The 12557-nt window shown below is 50.8% G+C and overlaps 1 protein-coding gene across 2 annotated transcripts in view; it reads right to left on the reverse strand.

Moving 5' to 3' along the window:
- The window catches only part of NRBP2 (nuclear receptor binding protein 2), an 86438-nt gene that overhangs the window by 21535 nt on the left and 52346 nt on the right, over positions 1–12557 (reverse strand). For both annotated transcript variants that reach the window (XM_075269955.1, XM_075269956.1), the window contains exons 3-10: positions 10086–10208; positions 9741–9842; positions 8986–9075; positions 8837–8877; positions 3840–3934; positions 3244–3267; positions 1949–2038; positions 1393–1448 (exon numbers count right to left, since the gene is read on the reverse strand). In XM_075269955.1, coding sequence (XP_075126056.1) covers positions 1393–1448; positions 1949–2038; positions 3244–3267; positions 3840–3934; positions 8837–8877; positions 8986–9075; positions 9741–9842; positions 10086–10208 — 621 coding nt within the window. The remainder of the gene's footprint in view (positions 1–1392; positions 1449–1948; positions 2039–3243; positions 3268–3839; positions 3935–8836; positions 8878–8985; positions 9076–9740; positions 9843–10085; positions 10209–12557) is intronic.

The raw sequence follows: 12557 nt of genomic DNA on the forward strand, positions 1-12557 counted from the left end.
TGTCCTGGTGTAAGATCCATACCCTGGTGATATCGGTGTCCTGGGATGAGATCCATACCCTGGTGATATCGGTGTCCGGTGATGAGATCCATACCCTGGTGATATCAGTGTCATGGGGTGAGATCCATACCCTTGTGATATCGGTGTCCTGGGATGAGATCCATACCCTGGTGATATCGGTGTCCGGTGATGAGATCCATACCCTGGTGATATCAGTGTCATGGGGTGAGATCCATACCCTTGTGATATCGGTGTCCGGTGATGAGATCCATACCCTGGTGATATCGGTGTCCTGGGGTGAGATCCATACCCTGGTGATATCGGTGTCCTGGGGTGAGATCCATACCCTGGTGATATCGGTGTCCGGTGATGAGATCCATACCCTGGTGATATCGGTGTCCGGTGATGAGAGCCATACCCTGGTGATATCGGTGTCCTGGGGTGAGATCCATACCCTGGTGATATTGGTGTCCTGGGGTGAGATCCATACCCTGGTGATATTGGTGTCCTGGGGTGAGATCCATACCCTGGTGATATCGGTGTCCTGGGGTGAGATCCATACCCTGGTGATATTGGTGTCCTGGGGTGAGATCCATACCCTGGTGATATTGGTGTCCTGGGGTGAGATCCATACCCTGGTGATATCGGTGTCCTGGGGTGAGATCCATACCCTGGTGATATTGGTGTCCTGGGGTGAGATCCACACCCTGGTGATATTGGTGTCCTGGGGTGAGATCCATACCCTGGTGATATCGGTGTCCTGGGGTGAGATCCATACCCTGGTGATATTTGGAGGGTTCAGCCTCACATTTATCTTTCATGTTGTGAAACTTAAGAACACAGAAGAAGGAGATGGGCGGCTGCCAAGATTTAATGTTCTGCAGCTGGATCACAAGACGGGAGGAACAATGTGCAGGCCATGACCTGGAGCCGATACCGGATCACAAACATGAAGAGTCTGCAACTGTCTGTCCGGGAGATCTGTGCTCAGGGATGGATCGCTATATACTGGGCTATGCTCTGTATATACTGTTCTCTGGTCCTGTACTGGAGACCTTAGGGAATGTTCACACAGTGTAATTTGGAGCCGCTTTCCAGGCCAATTCCCTGATCCTTCCTCCTATTGTACGTAATGGGAAGCAGAGACATTAGTGACCCCCAGATATAATGAGGCTCCTGCTCCGTCTTGCCGTTACTTCTGCGGCTGATTCAGCTGCTGTGACCGCGGTGCGAGATTCTCTGCCCGCTCAGGATAATCTTTGAGTACAAGCGAAAGCCAAAACCAAACGCCGTAAACTACAGAGAAGACATCTGGCGCAGAGCTCTCCTCACTTTCTGCTGTGTGAACAGCCCCTTAGACAGGGAGGAGAGACCTTATATCTCATCTCTTACCTCCAGGGCACACATGCCAAAGGAGTAGATGTCCACCGCCGTCCCGTCCTCACACGCTGCGGAGAGAAGGGAGGGAAGGTCAGAGAAGGCACAGTGTACGTGGTGAGGGCACAGGGTACAAGGTGAGGACAGAGGGTACAAGGTGAGGGTGCAGGCTATACAGAGGAGCAGAGGGCAGAGGGTACACAGAGGAGTACAGGGTACATGGTGAGGGCACAGGGTACTCAGAGGAGCAGAGGGTAAGTAGCGATGGCACAGGGTACAAGAGGAGCGCATAGGGTACATGGCAGGGCCTGGGGTATGCAGACGAGTACAGGGTACATAGAGGAGCACAATGTACATGGCAGGGCCCGTGGTATCCATTGGAGTACAGGGTACACAGAGGAGTATAGGGTGCACAGCAGGGAGCAGTAGCTCATGTGCGCCTCTAATAGGGACTAGTAGCCTTCCAGGACATTAGTGTATATACTGTCCACAGAGCCCTACATGTCACGTGTCAGTATATACTGTATCCTGTACATAGCCGTAGAAATATCAGGTGTGATCTGTCACTTACAGTCGTATTCTGGAGGAAAGAAGTGTTTGGTGCGCTGCTCCTCCCGAAAACATTTCACTGGAGTGCGGAGCTCATCTGGGACCGGCAGCTCTGAAAAACAGGAGCCATAATGGACAATCACTCAGTATATAAGACTATCCCCTATATACAGCATAGAATCATTATATATACTCAGTGTAATATATTGCCAATACATAGGATAATATATACATTACATAACATCACTGGTGTACAGCGTCACATTGCAGAGATTACTGAGATATTCCCCACCAGTTCTAGATCTCATTTCTCTTCTGGTCTCTAATCTTCATTTAATCTCTTTACTAACAACTTCAATCAGTGGCTAAAATAAAATCCTGCATTATACTCCAGAGCTGCGCTCACTATTCTGCTGGTACAGTCACTGTGTACATACATTACATTACTTATCCTGTATTATACTCCAGAGCTGCGCTCACTATTCTGCTGGTACAGTCACTGTGTACATACATTACTTATCCTGTATTATACTCCAGAGCTGCGCTCACTATTCTGCTGGTACAGTCACTGTGTACATACATTACATTACTTATCCTGTATTATACTCCAGAGCTGCGCTCACTATTCTGCTGGTACAGTCACTGTGTACATACATTACATTACTTATCCTGTATTATACTCCAGAGCTGCGCTCACTATTCTGCTGGTACAGTCACTGTGTACATACATTACATTACTTATCCTGTATTATACTCCAGAGCTGCGCTCACTATTCTGCTGGTGCAGTCACTGTGTACATACATTACATTACTTATCCTGTATTATACTCCAGAGCTGCGCTCACTATTCTGCTGGTCACTGTGTACATACATTACATTACTTATCCTGTATTACACCCCAGAGCTGCGCTCACTATTCTGCTGGTACAGTCACTGTGTACATACATTACATTACTTATCCTGTATTATACTCCAGAGCAGCGCTCACTATTCTGCTGGTGCAGTCACTGTGTACATACATTACATTACTTATCCTGTATTATACTCCAGAGCTGCGCTCACTATTCTGTATACCTCTAGTGACTGGTTTCCTTCTCCTCTGCTCTCTTTCGGTCAGGATGTGATATTTGTCCCCCTATAGGTTTATTATTGATCAGGTTTAATAATGGACTGGATCTGATATCTCCCGGGAGAAATTGTTAATGCAGCTCTGGTGGTGACTGGAGTATAAATCATAATGGTATAGAGGAGGTGAAATAAAGAGCTGACAGATCAATGGTGACCAGAGAGGAAGCAAAAGGACACCAGTGGACTCACCATTGGCGAACACGCGATGCCAAACTGAGGAACAAAGAGGTCAGGAACCCCGGAGGGAGCATGGGAGAAAAAAACAGGATCAAATCAATGTTATTACCTACAGAGCTGCCTGAACACTATAAGGGCTCGTTCACACGGAGTAAACGCGCCGCGCATTGTGGCGCATTTACGGCACTTGTACGCCACGTTTTTTTACAATGCGCGGCGCGTTTACTCTGTGTGAACGAGCCCTAAATCATATAACAACCCTGTACACTGTATAATATCATATAACAGCCCCGTACACTGTATAATATTATATAACAGCCCCGTACAGTGTATAAATCATATAACAGCCCCGTACACTGTATAATATATAACAGCCCCGTACAGTGTATAAATCATACAACAGCCCCGTACACTGTATAAATCATATAACAGCCCCGTACACTGTATAATATCACATAACAGCCCTGTACACTGCATAACTCATCTAACAGCCCCGTACACTGTATAATATCATATAACAGCCCTGTACACTGTATAATATCATATAACAGCCCGGTACACTGTATACACAATACCAAACCCAGCTATTAACCCCTTGTCTCCAGCACCTGAGCCGATCTTGATGAGTCCGTTGTGCTGGATGAAGATGGTGTCATTGGTCAGGTTTCCATGTATAATGACTGGGTCACAGGAGTGCAAGTAACTGAGGAGAGAGGGAAGATGTCAAAATCAGCCTCCTCCTACATGCACCCCCGGCCTCCTCTATACATACAGTCACATCCCGGCCTCCTCCTCCATGCACCCCCGGTAACCTCTATACATACAGTAATATCGCGGCCTCCTCCTACATGTACCCCCGGCCTCCTCTATACATACAGTCACATCCCACCCTCCTCCTCCATGCACCCCCGGTAACCTCTATACATACAGTAATATCGCGGCCTCCTCCTACATGTACCCCCGGCCTCCTCTGTACATACAGTCACACTCCCGGCCTCCTCTATACATACAGTCACACTCCCGGCCTCCTCTATACATACAGTCACATCCCAGCCTCCTCTATACATACAGTCACATCCCGACCTCCTCTATACATACAGTCACACTCCCGGCCTCCTCTATACATACAGTAATATCGCGGCCTCCTCTATACATACAGTCACATCCCGACCTCCTCTATACATACAGTCACATCCCGACCTCCTCTATACATACAGTCACACTCCCGGCCTCCTCTATACATACAGTAATATCGCGGCCTCCTCTATACATACAGTCACATCCCGGCCTCCTCTATACATACAGTCACATCCCGACCTCCTCTATACATACAGTCACATCCCGGCCTCCTCTATACATACAGTCACATCCCGGCCTCCTCTATACATACAGTCACATCCCGACCTCCTCTATACATACAGTCACATCCCGACCTCCTCTATACATACAGTCACATCCCAGCCTCCTCTATACATACAGTCACATCCCGACCTCCTCTATACATACAGTCACATCCCGGCCTCCTCTATACATACAGTCACATCCCGGCCTCCTCTATACATACAGTCACATCCCGACCTCCTCTATACATACAGTCACATCCCGGCCTCTATACATACAGTCACATCCCGACCTCCTCTATACATACAGTCACATCCCGACCTCCTCTATACATACAGTCACATCCCGGCCTCATCTATACATACAGTCACATCCCGACCTCCTCTATACATACAGTCACATCCCGATCTCCTCTATACATACAGTCACATCCCGGCCTCCTCTATACATACAGTCACATCCCGGCCTCCTCTATACATACAGTCACATCCCGACCTCCTCTATACATACAGTCACATCCCGACCTCCTCTATACATACAGTCACACTCCCGGCCTCCTCTATACATACAGTCACATCCCGACCTCCTCTATACATACAGTCACATCCCGACCTCCTCTATACATACAGTCACATCCCGACCTCCTCTATACATACAGTCACATCCCGACCTCCTCTATACATACAGTCACATCCCGGCCTCCTCTATACATACAGTCACATCCCGACCTCCTCTATACATACAGTTACATCCCGGCCTCCTCTATACATACAGTCACATCCCGACCTCCTCTATACATACAGTCACATCCCGCCCTCCTCTATACATACAGTTACATCCCGACCTCCTCTATACATACAGTCACATCCCGACCTCCTCTATACATACAGTCACATCCCGACCTCCTCTATACATACAGTCACACTCCCGGCCTCCTCTATACATACAGTCACATCCCGACCTCCTCTATACATACAGTTACATCCCGGCCTCCTCTATACATACAGTCACATCCCGACCTCCTCCATACATACAGTCACATCCCGGCCTCCTCTATACATACAGTCACATCCCGGCCTCCTCTATACATACAGTCACATCCCGGCCTCCTCTATACATACAGTCACATCCCGGCCTCCTCTATACATACAGTCACATCCCGACCTCCTCTATACATACAGTCACATCCCACCCTCCTCCTCCATGCACCCCCGGTAACCTCTATACATACAGTAATATCGCGGCCTCCTCCTACATGTACCCCCGGCCTCCTCTGTACATACAGTCACATCCCGGCCTCCTCTATACATACAGTCACACTCCCGGCCTCCTCTATACATACAGTCACACTCCCGGCCTCCTCTATACATACAGTCACATCCCAGCCTCCTCTATACATACAGTCACATCCCGACCTCCTCTATACATACAGTCACACTCCCGGCCTCCTCTATACATACAGTCACATCCCAGCCTCCTCTATACATACAGTCACATCCCGACCTCCTCTATACATACAGTCACATCCCGACCTCCTCTATACATACAGTCACATCCCAGCCTCCTCTATACATACAGTCACATCCCGACCTCCTCTATACATACAGTCACACTCCCGGCCTCCTCTATACATACAGTAATATCGCGGCCTCCTCTATACATACAGTCACATCCCGGCCTCCTCTATACATACAGTCACATCCCGACCTCCTCTATACATACAGTCACATCCCGGCCTCCTCTATACATACAGTCACATCCCGGCCTCCTCTATACATACAGTCACATCCCGACCTCCTCTATACATACAGTCACATCCCGGCCTCCTCTATACATACAGTCACATCCCGACCTCCTCTATACATACAGTCACATCCCAGCCTCCTCTATACATACAGTCACATCCCGACCTCCTCTATACATACAGTCACATCCCGGCCTCCTCTATACATACAGTCACATCCCGACCTCCTCTATACATACAGTCACATCCCGGCCTCCTCTATACATACAGTCACATCCCGACCTCCTCTATACATACAGTCACATCCCGACCTCCTCTATACATACAGTCACATCCCGGCCTCCTCTATACATACAGTCACATCCCGACCTCCTCTATACATACAGTCACATCCCGACCTCCTCTATACATACAGTCACATCCCGGCCTCCTCTATACATACAGTCACATCCCGGCCTCCTCTATACATACAGTCACATCCCGACCTCCTCTATACATACAGTCACATCCCGACCTCCTCTATACATACAGTCACACTCCCGGCCTCCTCTATACATACAGTTACATCCCGACCTCCTCTATACATACAGTCACATCCCGACCTCCTCTATACATACAGTCACATCCCGACCTCCTCTATACATACAGTCACATCCCGGCCTCCTCTATACATACAGTCACATCCCGACCTCCTCTATACATACAGTCACATCCCGACCTCCTCTATACATACAGTCACACTCCCGGCCTCCTCTATACATACAGTCACATCCCGACCTCCTCTATACATACAGTTACATCCCGGCCTCCTCTATACATACAGTCACATCCCGACCTCCTCCATACATACAGTCACATCCCGGCCTCCTCTATACATACAGTCACATCCCGGCCTCCTCTATACATACAGTCACATCCCGACCTCCTCTATACATACAGTCACATCCCGACCTCCTCTATACATACAGTCACACTCCCGGCCTCCTCTATACATACAGTCACATCCCGACCTCCTCTATACATACAGTCACATCCCGACCTCCTCTAAACATACAGTCACATCCCGGCCTCCTCCTACATGCACCCCCGGCCTCCTCTGTACATACAGTCACATCCCGGCCTCCTCTATACATACAGTCACATCCCGACCTCCTCCATACATACAGTCATATCCCGGCCTCCTCTATACATACAGTCACATCCCGACCTCCTCTATACATACAGTCACATCCCGGCCTCCTCTATACATACAGTCACATCCCGACCTCCTCTATACATACAGTTACATCCCGACCTCCTCTATACATACAGTCACATCCCGACCTCCTCTATACATACAGTCACATCCCGGCCTCCTCCTACATGCACCCCCGGCCTCCTCTGTACATACAGTCACATCCCGGCCTCCTCTATACATACAGTCACATCCCGACCTCCTCCATACATACAGTCATATCCCGGCCTCCTCTATACATACAGTCACATCCCGACCTCCTCTATACATACAGTCACATCCCGACCTCCTCTAAACATACAGTCACATCCCGGCCTCCTCCTACATGCACCCCCGGCCTCCTCTGTACATACAGTCACATCCCGGCCTCCTCTATACATACAGTCACATCCCGACCTCCTCCATACATACAGTCATATCCCGGCCTCCTCTATACATACAGTCACATCCCGACCTCCTCTATACATACAGTCACATCCCGGCCTCCTCTATACATACAGTCACATCCCGACCTCCTCTATACATACAGTTACATCCCGACCTCCTCTATACATACAGTCACATCCCGACCTCCTCTATACATACAGTTACATCCCGACCTCCTCTATACATACAGTCACATCCCGACCTCCTCTATACATACAGTCACATCCCGGCCTCCTCCTACATGCACCCCCGGCCTCCTCTGTACATACAGTCACATCCCGGCCTCCTCTATACATACAGTCACATCCCGACCTCCTCCATACATACAGTCATATCCCGGCCTCCTCTATACATACAGTCACATCCCGACCTCCTCTATACATACAGTCACATCCCGGCCTCCTCTATACATACAGTCACATCCCGGCCTCCTCTATACATACAGTCACATCCCGGCCTCCTCTATACATACAGTCACATCCCGGCCTCCTCTATACATACAGTTACATCCCGACCTCCTCTATACATACAGTTACATCCCGACCTTCTCTATACATACAGTCACATCCCGGCCTCCTCTATACATACAGTTACATCCCGACCTCCTCTATACATACAGTTACATCCCGACCTTCTCTATACATACAGTCACATCCCGGCCTCCTCTATACATACAGTTACATCCCGACCTTCTCTATACATACAGTCACATCCCGGCCTCCTCTATACATACAGTCACATCCCGGCCTCCTCTATACATACAGTTACATCCCGACCTTCTCTATACATACAGTCACATCCCGGCCTCCTCTATACATTCAGGCCTGTACTTACACCTGGGTATACAGATTGCATCTCACCTCAGCGCTGACAGGATCTGTGTACACCATCTCTTCCACGCCTGTGACACAACGCAGGAAGTTACATATATATATATATATATTACCCCTGTATATATTACTCCTGTATATATTATATATGTCTCGTACATGGTGTTATACTTTCTTACCTTGGCGTTCATGGTCTTCCGATTCTTTTTTGTCTTTTTCAAGAACTGTCTGAGACTTCCCGAGGAGACGTATTCTGTGATAAACACCACCTGCCCCGGGGCACAAAGGAGGAGATCACTGGGGCAAATAGAAGGAGGAACAGACCTGGGGCCAGGACCAATGACACAGGACCCCGCACCAGTCCTCAGGACCCCAGACTATTCATACAGGACCCCGCACTTTTCACACAGGACCCCGCACCAGTCCCCAGGACCCCAGACTATTCATACAGGACCCCGCACTTTTCACACAGGACCCCGCACCAGTCCCCAGGACCCGTGGATGGTTCACACAGGATCCCACACCAGTCCCCAAGACCCCTGGATGGTTCACACAGGATCCCACACCAGTCCCCAGGACTATTCACACAGGACCCTGCATTAGTCCTCAGGACCCTGGACTATTACACAGGACCCCACACCAGGACCCCAGACTATTCACACAGAACCCTGCATTAGTCCCCAGGACCCCAGACTATTTACACAGGACCCCGCACCAGTCCAATCACTCACTATACAGGGTCAGAGAGGTGGGGTTCTCCAAAATATAACTGACCAGAGGTTCACCTGCTTATTGCACAAAACTAAAGCTATATACAGATAATTAGGCATGGGGGTCACTATAGCACACACATACTGGGGCCCCCTAGTCTAATACCCATATCCAGGGCTCATCCCACATACACCCAAGAACGGGGGCCCCAAATGTTCCTCACTCGTGCCGACGTCTCCTTCACATCCAGCCAGTACTTGTGGAACTTCACAACGTTGGGATGATCGACAACCATCAAGTTCTGGAACATTGTGCGGATCTTATCCTGCAAGAGAGAGACGAGTGACCCAAATGTTCTGGAGACAAATGAGAAACAGCCGACCGACCCCCCCGACGTCTCCTCACACATGTAATACCCATGCTGGTCACCTCCTCCAGCTGTATGTTTGGGGGCAGTGTTGTTCTGGGGTGGTGTTTAAGATTCTTGCTGTGTATTTGGGTTGCAGTGTTTTTTGGGGGTGCAGTGGTCACTTCTCGCTGTATTTTTAGGGTGCAGTGTGCTCCATACCTCATGAGATTTGAAGATCCTTTTGTCTGTAAACAGCAGTTCATTCCACACGACCTCCACCCCCTCCTCTGTGTCCATGGCCAAAAAAGTGCTCTCAATGCCGGGCATGTTACCCTGGTTCACCTGCAAACGATAGAATACAAGATTACTGGAACAAACACCGACCAGCTGACCCCAGGACACGAGGCACCAGGAGAACTGATCACAAGGACATGAGGCACCAGGAGAACTGACCACAGGACACGAGGCACCAGGAGAACTGACCACAGGACACGAGGCACCAGGAGAACTGACCACAGGACATGAGGCACCAGGAGAACTGACCACAGGACATGAGGCACCAGGAGAACTGACCACAGGACATGAGGCACCAGGAGAACTGACCACAGGACATGAGGCACCAGGAGAACTGACCCCAGGACATGAGACACCAGGAGAACTGACCCCAGGACATGAGGCACCAGGAGAACTGACCCCAGGACACGAGGCACCAGGAGAACTGACCACAGGACACGAGACACCAGGAGAACTGACCCCAGGACACGAGGCACCAGGAGAACTGACCACAGGACACGAGACACCAGGAGAACTGACCACAGGACACGAGGCACCAGGAGAACTGACCACAGGACATGAGGCACCAGGAGAACTGACCCCAGGACACGAGACACCAGGAGAACTGACCACAGGACACGAGGCACCAGGAGAACTGACCACAGGACATGAGGCACCAGGAGAACTGACCCCAGGACACGAGGCACCAGGAGAACTGACCACAGGACACGAGGCACCAGGAGAACTGACCACAGGACACGAGACACCAGGAGAACTGACCCCAGGACATGAGGCACCAGGAGAACTGACCCCAGGACACGAGGCACCAGGAGAACTGACCCCAGGACATGAGACACCAGGAGAACTGACCCCAGGACATGAGACACCAGGAGAACTGACCCCAGGACACGAGGCACCAGGAGAACTGACCCCAGGACACGAGGCACCAGGAGAACTGACCCCAGGACACAAGGCACCAGGAGAACTGACCCCAGGACACGAGGCACCAGGAGAACTGACTGCAGGACATGAAGCACCAGGAGAACTGACCACAGGACACGAGACACCAGGAGAACTGACCACAGGACACGAGACACCAGGAGAACTGACCACAGGACACGAGGCACCAGGAGAACTGACCACAGAACATGAGGCACCAGGAGAACTGACCACAGGACATGAGGCACCAGGAGAACTGACCCCAGGACATGAGGCACCAGGAGAACTGACCACAGGACATGAGGCACCAGGAGAACTGACCACAGGACACGAGGCACCAGGAGAACTGACCCCAGGACATGAGACACCAGGAGAACTGACCCCAGGACACGAGGCACCAGGAGAACTGACCCCAGGACATGAGGAACTTGGAAAACTGACCACAGGACACGAGGCACCAGGAGAACTGACCCCAGGACACGAGGCACCAGGAGAACTGACCCCAGGACATGAGGCACCAGGAGAACTGACCCCAGGACACGAGGCACCAGGAGAACTGACCCCAGGACACGAGGCACCAGGAGAACTGACCCCAGGACACGAGGCACCAGGAGAACTGACCCCAGGACATGAGACACCAGGAGAACTGACCCCAGGACATGAGGCACCAGGAGAACTGACCCCAGGACACGAGGCACCAGGAGAACTAACCACAGGACACGAGACACCAGGAGAACTGACCCCAGGACACGAGGCACCAGGAGAACTGACCACAGGACACGAGACACCAGGAGAACTGACCACAGGATATGAGGCACAAGGAGAACTGACCCCAGGACACGAGGAACAGGGGAGAACTGACCACAGGAGAACTGATCCCAAGGACATGAGGCACAAGGAGAACTGACCACAGGACATGAGGAACTGGGAGAACTGACCACAGGACACAAGACACCAGGAGAACTGACCACAGGACATGAGGCACAAGGAGAACTGACCCCAGCACACAAGGAACAGGGGAGAACTGACCACAGGAGAACTGATCCCAAGGACATGAGGCACAAGGAGAACTGACCACAGGACATGAGGAACTGGGAGAACTGACCACAGGACACGAGGCACCAGGAGAACTGACCCCAGGACACGAGACACCAGGAGAACTGACTGCAGGACATGAGGCACCAGGAGAACTGACCACAGGACACGAGACACCAGGAGAACTGACCACAGGACACGAGGCACCAGGAGAACTGACCACAGGACATGAGGCACCAGGAGAACTGACCCCAGGACACGAGACACCAGGAGAACTGACCACAGGACACGAGGCACCAGGAGAACTGACCCCAGGACACGAGGCACCAGGAGAACTGACCCCAGGACACGAGGCACCAGGAGAACTGACCCCAGGACATGAGACACCAGGAGAACTGACCCAAGGACACGAGGCACCAGGAGAACTGACCCCAGGACATGAGA

The sequence above is a fragment of the Leptodactylus fuscus genome, chromosome 4 (genome assembly GCF_031893055.1).
Source record: "Leptodactylus fuscus isolate aLepFus1 chromosome 4, aLepFus1.hap2, whole genome shotgun sequence".
In the NCBI taxonomy this organism is placed as follows: Eukaryota; Metazoa; Chordata; class Amphibia; order Anura; family Leptodactylidae; genus Leptodactylus; species Leptodactylus fuscus.